The sequence below is a fragment of the Hylobates moloch genome, unplaced genomic scaffold, assembly GCF_009828535.3.
Source record: "Hylobates moloch isolate HMO894 unplaced genomic scaffold, HMol_V3 SCAFFOLD_14, whole genome shotgun sequence".
Lineage (NCBI taxonomy): Eukaryota > Metazoa > Chordata > Mammalia > Primates > Hylobatidae > Hylobates > Hylobates moloch.
The window spans coordinates 77,692,968-77,710,818 of NW_026652289.1; the positions used below are offsets into that span (position 1 = coordinate 77,692,968).

The window sequence follows — 17,851 nt, forward strand, 5'->3', positions numbered from 1 at the left end:
ATACTTACAATATACTAGGTACTCCTAAGGCCCAAGACTTCCAGCTCCCATGCTAACTACAGTAAGGGAAACATAAGGAGAAAGCCCAACAACCCAACAATGACAAAAATCTTACAAGAATGAATGAGTTACACATGGTAGTAGTGTGAGTCTCTTTCAGAAAAAAGGCTATAGAAATCAGAACAAATGGGGTTTAAAAACTTCTGTGAAAGACATCCCTTGGAGCCATAAGGTACAAAAGTCTCAGACTGGTGATGGAATGCAGTGGTGTGTGAGGCTTAACAACTGTCTTTGGTAGTGACGGGTGGTAGGGCTGGAGAAGGGGGAAGCCCAGGTTGTACCATTTGCCAATTTCTGTGGTGTAAATACTCCTACTGCAGATGAATTTAAAGCTACCAATGTGAGGTCACGGTTTGTAGAGTCTGGAAAAGATGCTCACAATCAGCTCTCACAAGCTGGAAAGAGCACCAGCATCCACTGGCTGCAGGCCAAATTCAGCCCACAGACTTGTTCTGTTTGGCCAGGAAAATGTTGGCCCACACAGTGCTTTAAAAATTCAAACAAATTGACAACATTTAAAACTCAGGATATTTTATTTTTTCTTAAAAAAAAAAAAATCAGATCTAGAGCTGCTTTCTAAAGAGTAGAAGGCCTGGCAGCACCAGGCCCACATTCCTGCATGGCACTGGACGGCTGGCATACAGTGACCACTGCCTTGTTGGTACACACAACTGTACTTTCACCTAGCTGCAATCCCAACCAGGTCAGCTTCATTCATTCACTTGTGGTTGATACTTGCCTGGCCCCTAGAGAGATGGGAGTCTGTAATCTCTAATTTAAAAGCATGAATGGAGAGTTTTGCATCCAGATGTGGAACTTTGGTCAAATCACTGGGTAGGACTCCTCCCTCTGCATCTGCAACATTAACAGATTTGACCAAATTATCTCTAACTGCGATCTCAATCCAACACTGGCTTGCTTTATAAGTCACTGAATCTGAATAATAAGAGAGGTATGCAGGTCCCTCCCAAGCAAGCTTTTGTGATCTATCTGCATGTAGAGAGTTCCAAGTGCACCCACCAACATGCAAATAAAAAATTGAACATGTTATAAACTTGAGGTTAAATGTATTTTTATCTTTATGTATTTTAGTTGTCCTCAGAAAATGAGAATCTAGATAATTTTAACTTCATCCATTAGGAAACGGCTATTTGTTACATACAGGCTGTTACATACAGGCTGGAAGAGTCTGTGGGCTTTTTAACATTATACAAGGAAGAGTCTGCTTCATATTCCCAGTCCATTTACCATCTTAGCTAAATGGGTCTTGAAGTGTAAGTTAATTTCAGATTTTATTGGCTCTCCCTACCAATATTATCAGCAAAAACAAATAGCAGTGTAATATACCTTAAGCAAAGGATGATATCAGCTTGAGAGAACTGTAGACAGAAACAAATTTTTTTTTAAAAAGTGCCAGTCTAACTTCATGTGTAAATGTAGAAGACACATTCAAATGACTCTACACCTCCCAGATCTCAACCACAAGAGAAGCTACTTACAAGAGCCCTATAGACACCATGTCATAAGCTACAGAATCACAGGAAGATAAGGTGTGCCACAGGCATGAATGTCCAACCACAAAAGTTTCAGCCTGCATCTCTATTCATCCTAAAACATTCCTAGATTAAACAAAGTTCTATTTGAGAATAATCATAAATATATATGACAAACACTGATTCATAAATATGCTGAGTATAAATCTGGATCATTCATACTAGGCTGATCTGAGGATGCACAAGTCAGTTTGCTGGTAAGTGAGCTTAGCCAACACTGGCATCCCAAAGCTTAGTAGACCTTTCCCATCCTATGTAGTGCTAACTGCAAACTTGGGGATTTTCAATAGTCTTAAGTGATAAACCTTGTAAATATCAATGGTCTGCTATGCCTCCTATTTCATATAATAGAATAAATACAAGTTCAGAGTTTATATCTCATCCTTTTTTGTTCCTGGAACAAATGACAGGCCTTAACTAACAGTGACTGAAAAATAATTAAAAATAAATATATGTTGTGGGTGGGGAGCAGTGATGATATACCAAGTATTTTAAGTCTTAGTCTTGGATATGACGACTACTCCCAGGACAACCTCAGAAAAAGACTGGGCTTCACACAGAATCGCCTCAATTAGCCGCTGTTTGGTCAGGGAAAGACCCAGTACTTATATTTTTCATTGAATAGCTATATTAAGAGATATGAATCTACCTTACTTTTTTCCTCTACTTGAATTGCTTTGTTTCAAAATATTTATTCTCATAGTCTTGAAGTTATTGCTTTAAGTATAATAACTTTAAACATTTTTTAGCAACTGAATCACAGTATTTCAAACACATAAAAGAAATACGTCCTGAGAAAATTTAACATTTTACTTTGGATGAAAAATTGCAGAGCCCTCGTTATCTCAATGAGATCCCAGCTATTTATGAGGTCACAGTTTGAACACAACAGTAGGTTAAAAAAAGCAAACAAACTTTTACTTGCTGTCACGAAGCCAGAATGAATAGAAAAGATCACCCTTCAGCCAAGAGACGTAACTTGAAAGTGACAAGCCATGTCACTGTTCCTTGGCATGAAGGAAGCTTTGGCTTACGAAGAAGGACTACTGACTCTTCACTATGTTTCATGAAAGGGTAGGGACGGGAAGAGAGGAAAGAAAAGGTGAAGCAGGTATTAGTTCCCCGAAGTGGCTAGAACAGGGTTGGATTTGTGATCAGCATGTACCATCTTTCATACGTGGGTCACAGATTGTTCTACTCTAGCTTCAAACCCATGGACCAAACAATCCAGGATCTAGCTGTGTTCGGTTCCCCTAAGAAATGGAGAACTGTCGGCCAGGCGCAGTGGCTCACGCCTGTAATCCCAGCACTTTGGGAGGCCAAGGCGGGCAGATCACGAGGTCAGGAGATCGAGACCATCCTGGCTAACACGGTGAAACTCCGTCTCTACTAAAAATACAAAAATTAGCTGGGCGTGGTGGTGGGCGTCTGTAGTCCCAGCTACTTGGGAGGCTGAGACAGGAGAATGGCGTGAACCCGGGAGGCGGAGCTTGCAGTGAGCCGAGATTGCGCCGCTGCACTCCAGCCCGGGTGAGAGAGCAAGACTCCTTCTCAAAAAAAAAAAAAAAAAGAAGAAATGGAGAACTGTCATTCAGTTAGGAGTTTCACCCTAGCAGCTTAAATGTATTCACTGTACATACAGCTCACTGTTTAAGCAACTTGACAGCAGAACGAAGAAAGGAGAAACATATCTTCAAGTATACATTTGAAAACATCTCCCTTCAATAAAAAGACAATTGAAAATAAAGAAGCATTTACTCTTTACCTATCTTCTATATGATCTTTCTACCTGAGCATGACTTCATATATTAAGGTCACTTTTCAGATTTAATCTAGTAAAATATATATTGATTGTTTTGTTTCTAAGGAAAATTCAACCAATACGGCAAAACTGTACAAGATGTTTAATAAAAACAATGGCAAATTCAGTCAACTTTGTCAAAAGTTAAATAATAAAATATTATTAAACTATACTTCTATTGAACCTTTTTTTTCCCTAGAGAAATATATAATTTCTCCTTATTGCACAAGCAATCATTCTGGTAAGGGTTATTACTTAGTAAACTAAAGTTTGATGCCTGAATACAGATTTTTAAAATGAAGCCAATATTCTAATCACATGAAAATTCCCCCCAAATTAATAAGAAATATAATTATAGCATGTGGATTCTTCTCAGAATAACATTATCTGAGGCTTTCTTCAAATACTCCTTTGCGAAGAATTCAAGCTCATATCCCTTTCGCAGCTACACAATGCAAAGATGCACAAATATCTAATAAAAGCTAAACACTTCTTTTAGAAAGTGAAGGGGCCATACACTAACATAATAACCTTTCAGAAGAGTCTTTAAAGCTAAGCTACAATGTAGCAACAAAGTAAAAAACTAATAATACAGAAAAAAAATTTTAAAGATCACTAAAGAAAACACATGAAATAATCATACTCTTTTCTTAGACATTCCTACCTAGTCCAATGATCAATACAGAAATAACCCTAGATATCCTTCCTGGGTGTATGAATATTAATTTTAAAGATCATGTAAATTAATTCTATTTCTATGGCAAAACCATCAGTAGAATTTCCAGTTCAGTAAAAGCCTTTCTCTCTCTTTCTGAGCTATTCTCACTTATTATTCTGGAACTCAGGTCCACCACAACATTATCAGAAGTGTAGAAAATTGACCACAAACTGAGAATCAACTTTCATTTCTATTGAGAGAAACAAGGCCAATACGAATAGTATTTCAATTAAGTACACGAAGCCCTACGGTATTAATTATGCATTGCACTGCTCCCTCATTCTTAAAAATCAGTGAATCTAGGTTTAAAAGGTTTTTTTAAATGCCATTATATATCACTGTGAAATACTTAAAGCAAGTTTCTGTTAACTATACAATATTCAACTGATAATCAAATCTTATGTGTTCAGCCATACAACCAACTGTTCCATATAAACATTTTCATTTTCTGTAAATCTATTGCCCTTTGTTTCAAAGCAAAATTGTGTTTTATGTTTCAAAAGGTTACTCCTCAGACATTTCTTCTACTGTAGATCAGCTACTACCTTCTAACAAAAATCATATTTACTTTTCATTAAAAACTTACAGAGAGCTCTACACTGTGCTGTTTTACGTGCCTTATCTCACTTCACCGTCACCACAGCCTTAAGGAACTGAACAAGAAGAGACAACAGAGCGAGAATGAGATTCTGGAGCCTGACTTTACTTGGGTTTGATATCCTGCTTCCTCTACTTCCTAGCCGTAGGACTTCACCTCTCCTTTTACAGATGAGACAACTGTGACTCAGATAAAAAGAGATAGAGCCAAATCATTTCTCAGGAACAAACTGTAATAGGAGGCAAGAAGAATGGAATACGAGACTCCCTCTGGAAAAAGCAGGCATCTTAAAATGCATCATTTATTGGGGGTGGGAGGGATTGTTCAAAAAAGACAACCATAACCAATGGCAGCACCAATTAAACCAAGCCACCTCAAATAAGCGTAAGAGCCAAGTAAAACTGTTGTGCTTGTCCCAAGCAAGTTTTTTTCAGCTACTCCACTCCTTACCAGATTGGACTCCTAAGTTCACCACCAAGAACCACTAAGTTGAACACTGTACACAGCACAATACACAATATGGCCAGCTTTAACTCATTTTCTGGTAAAGAGAGGTGAGGATTTCAAGAAGATGACTAAGTACATTGGTTTAAGCACAGGATGACCACCCAAACAAGTTTTTACCTATTACTTTTGAGATCCTACTAGGAACAGCAATTTAAAGCACCTCATATGAGTGAATGGTCATAATCTAAGAGCGGGAAGACAGTAGGAGATATGGGCCAAGACAGAAAAAAAAAAAAAAAAAACATGCTTCAAAATGTGGAAAACACCATTAGAAAAACCTAAGCCGGGGACTGGCAAGATGGCGGCGCGGACAGGCTTCGGGGCCGTGGGCTGGCGCCTCTGGCAGGGATTGGGGAATTTTTCTGTAAACACTTCTAAGGGCAATACAGCCAAAAATGGTGGCTTTCTTCTCAGTACCAATATGAAGTGGGTACAGTTTTCAAACCTACACGTTGATGTTCCAAAGGATTTGACCAAACCTGTGATAACAATCTCTGATGAACCAGACACATTATATAAGCGCCTGTCGGTTTTAGTGAAAAGTCACGATAAGGCTGTATTGGACAGTTATGAATATTTTGCTGTGCTTGCTGCTAAAGAACTTGGTATCTCTATTAAAGTACACGAACCTCCAAGGAAAACAGAGCGACTTACTCTTCTCAAATCAGTGCATATTTACAAGAAGCACAGAGTTCAGTATGAAATGAGAACACTTTACAGATGTTTAGAGTTAGAACATGTAACTGGAAGCACAGCAGATGTCTACTTGGAATATATTCAGCGAAACTTACCTGAAGGGGTTGCTATGGAAGTAACAAAGACACAATTAGAACAGTTACCAGAACACATCAAAGAGCCAATCTGGGAAACACTATCAGAAGAAAAAGAAGAAAGCAAGTCATAAAGCCTCAGGGAGGCCATTTTTGCCTGAATTTGAAATGAGGGTGGGCCAGATGAGTATGTTTAAGTGGAGAGTGCTTCCAGCTGAGATGATTTGAGTCCACCCTAACTGCTCCATTGAGTTCTCGTGCCCTCATCAGCTGAGAGCAGGGAATGGAACTTTAATGGAAGAACCACTTTTATCTATTCTTTTTATACATGTCATTGTTTCAGTTCTGATTTCAACAAACATGAGCAAACCACTTTGACTCAAAGCGGAAAGAGTGAAAATTCTATTTTGTTTTGCTACTGGTGTTCAATTATTAGTTTGTACCATTTTTAATTTATGTCAGTTGATGCATCTGAAAATAAGTGCTTGAAGTGTTCACACCGTTTTTTGTTTTTTTTTTTTAAGATTCCTAGAAGGAATCTTTGGTAATTCAGATTGAGCAGTTAAAGTTTTTGCCATTTACCTTTGTGCAGGCTGGCATATGCTAATTTGGGGGTGGTAACCAACCAATTTTATCTCATTTAAGCATTACATTTTGCAGACTGTGAATATACTTCACAGCAGATCAAACACATTTATGGCATGCACTGACCTCTTCTTGGAGCCCAGAACTTTATAGAGTTGCCTACCAGGGTTACTGTAATGGAATTTATGATCTTAAGAAATTACTAGTTGTATTATTTATCCTGTGGTTCATTCATTCAGTAAGCTTTTACTGCATAAACTTTGCATCCAGCACTATAGTAAGTACCCAGAATTGAATAGAAATAACGGCTTTTGAAAATTGCGCAAAGCAGGCTGGGCACGGTGGCTCACGCCTGTAATCCCAGCACTTTGGGAGGCCGAGGCAGGCAGATCACGAGGTCAGGAGATTGAGACCATCCTGGCTAACATGGTGAAACCCCGTCTCTACTAAAAATACAAAAATTAGCTGGACGTGGTGGCGTGCACCTGTAATCCCAGCTACTCAGGAGGCTGAGGCAGGAGAATCGCTTGAACCCGGGAGATGGAGGCTGCAGTGAGACAAGATCGCGCCACTGCACTCCAGCCTGGCAACAGAGCGAGTCTCAAAAGAAAAAAAAGAAAATTGTGCAAAGCATAGGTAAATATTTTTCTTTATTAAGCTTCTCACTGATAAGCCCTCTTTCTTTTGGTAAATGTCACTCTGTTAGGAGATGTCTGCTTTTCCATGAAATGAAATAGTGGCTAAAGCCCTGAAAGAGACAAGACTACAATGGGTTGAAACAGTTGGTATAGCAACCCCAGAGAAGTGCTTCATTTTCTTTTTATAGTAGAAGCAGGTCCATGTCTTTTGTGGTTTCCTTCACATCTTTGGAGTAGTTATGACTTCTCAGTTCTTCCCCCCTTAAACTGCACTGCCTGTTCTCTTTTCCTGACATGCTATCAGGTATCAGTGTGTTGAATACATACTGTTTGTGTATCAGACTTACGTTACTGTCATTACCATTAAAAGAATTACAGCCTTGTGCCCCCCCCCCAAAAGAAAAAAAAGAAAAACCTAAGCCAGGATCTCTAAGGGCAAAGATATATCAAAAAGATACAGATATCTATTTGCTTAGCGATTTATGGCATCAAGAGTTTGATTCATTAGTACAGCGACTAAATAACCAATATATGGTAAGGGAACTCAAGGAAAAATTAAACTTGTGCCAGAGGGCTTGGTCTACAGCAAGATAATTCCCAACAAGGTATATTCTACTTATTCGAATCCTAAGAATGCTACTTAACCATATCTGAACTAACTATTCAACCAATCCTTTGGCTTCGAACATTCTATGATTCTAATACTTTATAGCTATTGGATGTGTCTTACACTAGTTTCCTCAGACTACAAGCTATCCAAAATTAGTTACTACATTATCCTATCTATTTTGTTTTGTTCTATTTTGTTTTTAAAAATGGGGACCTGCTATGTTGCCCATGCTGGAGTACAGTGGCTATTCACAGGCACAATTATAATGCACTGTAACTTCAAAACCCTGAGCTCAAGTGATCCTCACATCTCAGCCTCCTGAATAACTAGGACTACAGGTGCCCAGCTATTTTGTTGGTATTGTTGTTGCTGTTTGTTGTTATTGTTTTAATACCCAAATAGTGCCACAAACATAGTGAGCACACTATTATAGACCACATGCTAATAAGTGGTGAAAAACTCTACAAATACCAATGAAAATCGTGGGCTAATTGCAGGGTAGATCGTTTCACATAAAATGGTGGCAGTGGATGACACTGGTTAAATGAATATTCTGGTGAGAGAAATAGAGAATCACCATTAGGCAAATACCAGTAATAACTGCTTCACGAAAAAGTCAATGGATGCTAAAATCAATGGGAAAAAGGGTGACGAGAAACAAGAAATTTGCATAGTCTCAAAGTATATCCCCACAAGGTATTTATTAAAAGGAACAATAGTAACTTTATAGTGCAGTTGTAATGGTTAAAAAAAAAAAAAAAAACTCAAAGGTAAACCCACACCAAGGAAACTGGAGTGTCTCAAAATGAAGAATTAGGGAAGAGGTACTAGAAGGTTCTAGGAGCCGGAACTAGTCATGAGGTGGTCCTACTAGATATTGGTCAGACTTTGTCAACTAGGCAGTTTCTGGAACAGAGTTTATGAGTATGGGTTGAGCACATGAGGCTGAATGAGCTCATGATAAAAGAGTTCAGGTTTAGTCAGTAATTGTAGCTTGGTCAGGTAGAGCCTATCTGTTTTGTGAGTCATAGTACAGGTTAGCAAGTTATGGTTATATTTCCACTCTCAAGTAATACATATGTAAGACTCTATAGTAAAACATACTAGTTCTACTGTACATTTCCAATTTTTCTTCTTGTCCTTATGACGCAATGCCAATGTCATATATCACAAAATTATTTTCCTATTGTAAAATACCATTAGTTTTGTTGATTATAAAGCTATTAAAGAGCTTCAGAATTTAAAAATAATAATAATAATAATAGTAACATTAGAACTACCAGCTCTTGAGCACAAACCAAGGCAGACACCACCTTAAAAAAGTGAGTAAGGTTAACGTCTCCAATAATAAGACATATGAAGTCATAGACCCTGATGTAATGCACTAAGTAGGCCACACCATCACTTCCAGGGTACTCTTGCCAAAAGTGTTTACCCTCAATCTAACCATGAGAAAATAAATATCAAACACAAAGGAAAGGACATTCTATAAAATTGACCAGTACTCTTCAAAAGTGTCAAAATCATAAAAGACAAAGAAATAGTAAGAAACTGTCACAGATTGGAAATGACTTAAGACATTACAATTAAATCCAACGTGTGATCCTAGAAAAGGGACATCAGTGAAAAAACTAGCAAAGTTCAAAAAATATGTCTGTAGATTAATGACACTGCATTAAACTTAACTTACTGATTTTGACAATCGTACCGTGGTAATGTTAACATTAAGAGAAGCTGGGTGAAAGGTATATGAGAATTCTCTGTAATATTTCTGCAACTTTTCTGCAAGCTTAAAATTATCCCAAAAACTCTCCCAAAAGTAACATATAATCAAATATATATGTAGTGTTTGGGCAGGAAATTATAATGTAAAATATAACCTTATAAGTAACAGCTGATTGGACTAGGGCCTTCTAAGAATGTCCACAAGAAAGATTAGAAAATATCAATCAATAAATGTGTCCTCAGCAAGTACTTCAAATGTAGTATGTGTTATGTTTTAGGTGCCAAAGGGCCCATTACAGAAAGTCTTCAAATAACGTTATTTTGTTCAACATTATTTTGTTATAAAGTTGATGAGAATTTTAAAACATTGATTCCTGGCTGGGGCCACTGTCTGCGTGGAGTTTGCATGTTCTCCTGACGTCTGCATGAACTTTCTCCCAGTACTCTGGTTTCCTTCCACATTTCAATGATGTGCCCGTCTGCAGAATTGGCATGTCTAATTAGCCCCAGTGTGAGTGAGTATGGGAGTGTGTGTGTGTGTGTCCCGTGCTGGGATGGCTTCATACCTTGAAGCCTGAGCTGCCAGAGGCCACTCAGAATCCTAAACTGGAATAAGCGGATTGGTAAATAAATGAATGAATAAGTGAATAAATGAATGAATACAAATTACTGTAAAATAAAAATTCATAAATCTATGATAATCATACAAACGCATGACAATAAAGATGCAGTACACAAGTGCTCAGCAAGCTCACCACATTTGTTATTGTTTGCTTTTTGTTTTTTGTTTTTAGAGACAGAGTCTAACTGTTGTGGCTCAGGCTGGACTGCAGTGGCACGTTCCTAACTCACTGCAGCCTCAAACTCCCAGGCTTAAGCAATCTTCTCACCTTAGCATCCTGAGTTGCTGGGACTACAAGCATGTACCACCACACCTCGCTAATTTTTAAATTTTTTTGTAGAGACAGGGTCTTACTCTTGAACAGGCTATTGTTTGCTTTTGAACACATGGTGGTAAGAGGTGCTTCTCACAAATTTCACTTTGCAAACACATAGTCTTAGATTTAATCCACCACCACTATGACCACCATCACTCACTGATTCACCAAAAATTGGATAAATAATTATCTTACTTGTTTAAGCTCATATTAATTTCAATGTTTAATATTAGATGTGTTTTGGGTCTTTATGTTTTTTTTTTTTTTTTGAGACGGAGTGTTGCTCTGTCACCCAGGCTGGAGTGCAGTGGCGTCATCTCAGCTCACTGCAAGCTCTGCCTCCCAGGTTCACGCCATTCTCCTGCCTCAGCCTCCTGAGTAGCTGGGACTAAGGCGCCCGCCACCACGCCTGGCTAATTTTCTGTATTTTTAGTAGAGACGGGGTTTCATTGTGTTAACCAGGATGGTCTCCATCTCCTGACCTCATGATCCGCCCACCTCGGCCTCCCAAAGTGCTGGGATTACAGGCTTGAGCCACAGCGCCCAGCCTCAGGTCTTTATTTAGAAGTTTGGTGATGTTATTATGACCAGAAATATGCTATAGGAACTTAATTCTTGTTTATAACAATTAGCATATGGTAAAATTGCTCTCATTATACATTGTTTCACTTAAAGTTGCAGTCTCTAAAACCCTACCGAAGACATTAAATGATGACTTACTGTATGGTAAAACTGTAGAAATGAAAAGAATAGAATGAGGGTGAATTTTGGAGTTGTAAGATAGTAGAGATCACAAAGTCCTACTCCTTCATTTTAAAGTGAAGGATTCTGAGACCAAGTAAAACACAGTGACTTGAAAAAACATAATTTTGTAACTTCAGTCAAAACAAGCCATGAAGAAGTGAGGCTACCCCAGAAGTCACAGTAAGAGGAAAAATTAAGCTACATCTTCACCTCTCAGCATTTACTAAAATAAATTTCAGCCAGAAAGATTTAAAAATTAAGAATAAAAAACAAAGCCATAAAGAATCTAAAAGAAAATTTAGGTGAAATATATTTTTCTTTCACATATTAGGATAGAAAAGAACTATCTAAGTATAAAGGCAAAAATGTCAGAAAAAAAAGCATACATTTAAAAGTTAACCATATCAAAAGCAGAACAATTTTAAAATCAAACAACTGAGAAAATTTATGCAACAAATATGACATATATAGGACCAACATCCTGAATATATGCAGATCAATAAGTAATAAATCAATAAACAATAACAACAAACATGCCAAGAGAAAATTAGGCAAAGACTACCAAACAGGTAATTCAAAAGAAAATTAAGTGGTCAAAAAAAATTTGGAAAAAGGGACAATCTATAATAACTTTTAAAATGCTAACTACAAGATGTCATTCTTGATTGAACATACTAAAGATTAAATAATGACTCCCCTCAACACTGGAAAAGTTGCAGAGACAGACACTCCCATGCTCTGCTAGTAAAAGGACTAGTACAATTTTTTTAAATTTGTCAATATACATCAAAATCCTTGAAAACACAATTATCCTTTGATTCGAATTAGCTAGTGATTGTCTAAGTGTGTGTGGACTTGGAGTCCCTGAGACCCTCTCACAGGTCTACGAGGTCAACACGACTATTTTTATAAAAATAGCAAGACATTATTTGCCTTTTGCTCTGTATTCACATTTGGACTTATGGTACAAAAACGATGGTGAGTAAAACTGACAGCTCCTGATCATAAATCAAGGCACAAATCAAGGCACCATAACTGTACTAGTAGTCACTGTATTCACTGCCACATACGTGCAGGAAAAAAAAAAAAAAAAACAAGACTTTCACTTAAGAATATTCGCTTATTAACTGCATTAAATCTCAACCCTTGAATACACAACCTTTTAACATTCTGTATGACTAGAGTAAATACAAAGCACATATACTTCATATCAAAGTATGATGGTTGCCTCCCAGGAAAGCACTTGTATGATTGTTTGAGAGCTGAACTAGCTACTTTTTCTGCGGAACACCATTTTTACTTGAATGAATGATAACAAAGTATATTATTCACATTTAAGTATCTGGCAGATATTTTCTCAAAAATAAACAATGTGAGCCTGTCATTTCAAGGAAAACAAATGATAGCATTTGTTGTCAATGATAAAATTTGAGCTTTCAAGGGAAAATTCAAATACTGGAATGCTCATATCCATCACCACAAGCTTGACAACTTCAAATCTTACAGACTTCTGATGAGATTAGAGATGATATTAACAAATGTAATTTTTTGATATTGTATAATGAAAGGTGACATTTGTAAGATCTGCACAACTCACAAGCAACATTTTACAAAGGAATAATGCACGATGATAACAAATCAGGCGTGGGTAAGAGATCCATTCAAAGTTCAAAATAGGCCAATGGATTGCAATGTAACAAGGTAACAATCACCTTGATATGGTGATTCACCCACCTCAGCCTCTGGAATAGCTGAGTAGCTGGGTCTAAAGGCACATGCCACCACACCCAGCTAATTTTTTGGATTTTTATTAGAGACGGGGTTTTGCTACATTGCCCAGTCTGATCTCCAACTCCTGGCCTCAAGCAACCCTCCCATCTCTGCCTCCCAAAGTGCTGGGATTACAGGCGTGAGCCACCACACCCAGCCCTAAACAGCTCTTTAATCCCTTCTTTTTCGGATTAGTAGTTCAGCTCTCTCTAAATAAAGTTTCCTGTGGAAGGAGAGTTGTTATTTATTCCCTGTATGGCATTTGGGAGAAGTGAAAAAGATTTGAGTATATCATGAATAAGAAAGAAAAGAGCATGAGAGAATACACCAGACAGCATGGTGTCCCACAGGAAGGGAGGCTTTCATGAGTGTTGATTAAAGTAACAGACACTTACTTATTATAGAGAAGACAAGGTATTTGCTAGAGAAAAGAACGAAAAAGAGAAAAAGAGGGAGAGGAAGAGAAAGAAAAGCAAAATTACAAGTGATTGCATACATAGTGGAGAATATCAAAATGTATGCTTTTTCTTAAAACTGCCCAGAAAAATCTACCTATTCCCTTGTCTGACCAGTCTTCACCCATTTCACTGTTCATGTGCAGAACTGGCAAGAGTTAATGACAGAAAATTAAATTATGTGCCAATGTTGTTCCTTCTTAGCAAGTCTGATAAAATACTAAAGGCTAAAAAGGGATAAATATTGCCCTAAATCAAATCTGCATAATATTGGAAAGAGACTCCTTCATTTTACAGACTAGGAAAACCAAGTCCTTCAAAAAGTGAAGTCATAACACAACTTACACTTACGCTTCAATTTGTACTTTGATACCTATTACCCAATTACCTTTCTTTTCTCAAGAAATTACTTCTGTGGTGTTTGTTCGGTGACTGAATAGGTCAAGGATGGGGAAGTTCTCCATTAAGAATAACCATGTTCAGTGCCACAAAACAAAATGGTACAGGTTTGGATTCGGTTTTTCATTAGGAAAAAAGTAAACAAACATTCTCTGCTTTTAACACAACATAAATACAGTGACCTGGTTGTTCTCAACTGGTTCCTCATGTAATGTTTGGGTCTTAGTTTCCACTTCATTAAAATGAGAAATCCACATAATTCCCAAAGTCCTTTCTTAGAAAGTTGGATAATTCTAAAATCGCTGAAAAAAGAAGTGTTTCGGGGAGGAAGTATGAAATACACCCAGAATTTGTGTATATATAACATATATGGAGAAACTTCAGATGTGGTTGTTCAACTGGCTAATGACCCAAGAGTGGAATCCCTGGGTATCCTGTTCTCTGATTGGATTGAGAACACTTGAGGTCACTTAACTCCACAGTCAACGGTACAAGCTACAGTCAAACAGTATGAAGCCGCTTTACCCCTAAGCTCCCTTGTTTGTTTCCAGTGGCCAATTGAAAAAGGTCCTCCATTTGCTCCTTTCGAATCTACAATTCATATTCTCACCCATCATTCATTCCTAGTATCTGTCAATTAACCTCTGGTCATTTATGAAGCACCTACTATGTGCACCCATCACCTAGCACGTACCACGTTTTCTATAAATATCTGTTGACTTGAATTTAATTGCAAGGCCTTGAAAGGCTGCCATGAACTCATCGTTAAGAGTTTTGTGTGGAAGGCGAGTGAAAGAATAAACCTTTTTCCGCCAACCTTTACCTCCTAACGCCTGACACTGGTGTTCCTCCCCACTCATGTGTGACACGTGGTTCCTAAGCGCTGCCTGGGCGGCCCAGGCACTGCTGCTGCAGGCAAAGGGCTGTGAGAGGGGAGAGATGGACACTTACCTGGGAAACCTCTGCTTCAGCTTCCTCAGGCTCTGCCTGGTGGGCGGCACAGACACTAGGCACTGGGCTATCTCGTCGTACTGAGCTTTGGTCAGTATCATGTTGGGCCAGGGACCAGGAGGTGGCGGGAACAAGGAAAAAACAGCCTGGGGCTCGAGTAGCCTTGGTGCCGAGGGATGAGGGGTAGGCAAACAGCGGCACAGGCCCGGGTCCTCGCCTGCTTGGCTTGCCCCAATCCCCCCTGAAACACACCCCGAGCTGCAAAAGCGGGGCAGAGACTCGCCCGGTCCCAGGCTCCACCGGCACCTCCGCGGCGGGGACGGGCTGTACACCGGAGTGCCCTAGCTTGGCTTACTGAGCAGCCGCAGTGGTGCGGCCGAAGGCAACTAGCCGCCATGTCAGTTAAGGGCAAACCAACCAGGAAGTAGCGGCCGCCCTTGGAAAGGGGCCGCGCCAGAGTTTCAGCAGGCAGGTAGGAATCCAGGGCATCACCTACCTAGGATCAAAGGATCAACAAGGGATGCTTTGTACTCTCCCAATTACTAGAAGCCAGGGCGGCCTGACGCACAGACCAGGCGGCAGGTCTCACGAGTGCCCCGCGATCCTTCAGCGTAAGCCCCCGAAAGCCCCTGCCAGAGCGCGCGATTTGAATACGCTTCCTAACGCGCCAGTTTGAGCGCTGCTGGGAGAGGAGACTGGCCTGCGGAGAAACCGTGTCTTCACTCCACCCAGTCTGTCATGGGCCGAGCAGGAAAACTCACTAGGGTCGCTGTAAACATAGTTTAGCTTGTGTTGAGGAAGCCCTACAATTTCTGTACATCGCATGGAAGGCAGTTTTGTCCTTGTTGAGAAACAGACTTGAAACAAATCCGACGTCATCAAACAGCAGGCAGTAAAGAATGTCACTTTCGGCCGGGCGCGGTGGCTCACGCCTGTAATCCCAGCACTTTCGGAGGCCGAGGCGGGCGGATCACGAGGTCAGGAGATTGAGACCATCCTGGCTAACACGGTGAAACCCCGTCTCTACTAAAAATACAAAAAATTAGCCAGGCGTGGTGGCGGGCGCCTGTAGTCCCAGCTACTCGGGAGGCTGAGGCAGGAGAATGGCGTGAACCAGGGAGGCAGAGCTTGCAGTGAGCCGAGATCGCGCCACTGCACTCCAGCCTGAGTGACAGAGCAAGACTCCGTCTCAAAAAAAAAAAAAAAATGTCACTTTCACTCCTTGCAGTTAGCTGCCCAAGGACTAAAATCACATCTTATTGTAACCCCAGTTCTCAGAAAATAGTAGGCGCTCAATAAATGGTTGGAGTAATGAGCCAATCTTTTTTTGTTTTCCATATGTATTATGAATGGATCTCAGTTCTCCTAAAGCAATCTGCTGGGATATCAGTCCCTCCTTTAATCTCTTTTCTAAAATCTATTTGGTTCTTAGAAGGTAATGTGTTTCTCTTCTGATTTCAACAATTTAAGCAAGCGAAAGCAAAGGTGCTTAGACTTTAGAGATCCTGTAAGTGGTTTAAAATTTTTCATCTGGAATAATGCCTGGGTTGGAAGTTTTAGATATACTTCCTTGAATAAATTCCTTAATCCATCGAAGCCTCATTTCTTTTGTCTGTAAAACTGATTTAATTCATGGAGGTGTTATATTTGTGTATGTTTGATTTAGAGATGGAGTCTTGCCGGGCGCGGTGGCTCACGCTTGTAATCCCAGCACTTTGGGAGGCCAAGGCGGGCGGATCACGAGGTCAGGAGATCGAGGCCATCCTGGCTAACATGGTGAAACCCCGTCTCTACTAAAAAATACAAAAAATTAGCCGGGCGTGGTGGCAGGCGCCTGTAGTCCCAGCTACTTGGGCGGCTGAGGCAGGAGAATGGCGTGAACCCGGGAGGCAGAGCTTGCAGTGAGCCGAGATTGCGCCACTGCACTCCAGCCTGGGTGACAGAGCGAGACTCCATCTCAAAAAAAAAAAAAAAAATAGAGATGGAGTCTTACTCTGTCGCCCGGGCTGGAGTGCAGTGGCTCCATCGTGGCTCACTGCACCCTCGAACTCCTGGGCTCTAGCAATCTTCCCACCTCAGCCTCCCGAGTAGTTGGGACTACAGGCACATGCCACTACACCTGGCTAATTTTAAAATTTTCCTCTAGAGATGAAGTCTCGCTTTATTGACCAGGCTAGTCTCAAACTCCTGAACGGAAGTGATGCTCCAGCCTCTACCTCCCAAAGTACTGGGATTACAGGCATGAGCCACTTCGCCCAGGCATGGGCTGTTTTTAAGATTAATAGGCTAGTACAAATAAAAGATTATATAGCGTGGTGTCTAGAAGATAGTCTATGTGAAATATTAGATTGGTGCAAAAGTAACTGCGGTTTTGGCCATAAATAAATAGACTAAGACTACTTGATAAAAATGGATAGGGTGTTTAGTAGGTATTGTTTTACAGGCTCCCCATGCACAGACTCACTTACTCCTCATAACTTCCCGCGAGGCAGGTACTATTGCTGTTATCCTCCTCTTCCCTTTTGTACAGAGTGAATAAACTAAGACATGAAAAGGTTAAGGAACTTCTAGAGATCATGAGGATAAGTGGCAGTAGTAAGATTTAAACTCCTGAAATTTGGTTCCAGAGTCAGTGCTCTTGCCAACTTTCAGTAATGCTTAATTACTACATCAAATAGTCACACTGTCTTAAGCCAAAGGTTAAGGATTTTTTTTAAAGGGAATATTGTACATTTTTTTTTTTTTTTTTTTTTTGAGACGGAGTCTCGCTCTGTCGCCCAGGCTGGAGTGCAGTGGCGCGATCTCGGCTCACTGCAAGCTCCGCCTCCCGGGTTCACGCCATTCTCCTGCCTCAGCCTCTCCGAGTACCTGGGACTAGAGGCGCCCGCCACCACGCCCGGCTAATTTTTTTTGTAATTTTAGTAGAGACGGGGTTTCACCGTGGTCTCGATCTCCTGACCTCTTGATCCGCCCGCCTCGGCCTCCCAAAGTGCTGGGATTACAAGCGTGAGCCACCGCGCCCGGCCAAT

The 17,851-nt window shown here is 40.0% G+C and overlaps 2 protein-coding genes across 6 annotated transcripts in view; one reads left to right on the top strand and one right to left on the bottom strand.

The window, feature by feature from the left end:
- Positions 1–15,182, bottom strand: part of CDIN1 (CDAN1 interacting nuclease 1) — a 231,001-nt gene extending 215,819 nt beyond the window's left edge. For 2 of the 5 annotated variants that reach the window (XR_004251585.2, XM_032174185.2), the window contains exon 1: positions 14,823–15,175. Coding sequence is in view for 4 of the 5 variants with exons in the window: in XM_032174185.2 (XP_032030076.1) it covers positions 14,823–14,923 (101 nt within the window). In the remaining variant the exon portion in view is untranslated. Of the gene's footprint in view, positions 1–14,822 lie in introns of all 5 variants that reach the window. The other 3 variants (XM_032174187.2, XM_032174186.2, XM_032174188.2) reach the window with 3 other exon arrangements.
- On the top strand, positions 5,452–7,619 carry LOC116481487 (small ribosomal subunit protein uS10m-like). The gene has a single exon (XM_032753408.2). The coding sequence runs from the start codon at positions 5,491–5,493 to the stop codon at positions 6,139–6,141; it is 651 nt and encodes a 216-aa protein (XP_032609299.1). The 5' UTR covers positions 5,452–5,490; the 3' UTR covers positions 6,142–7,619.
- Positions 15,183–17,851: the final 2,669 nt, after the last annotated feature.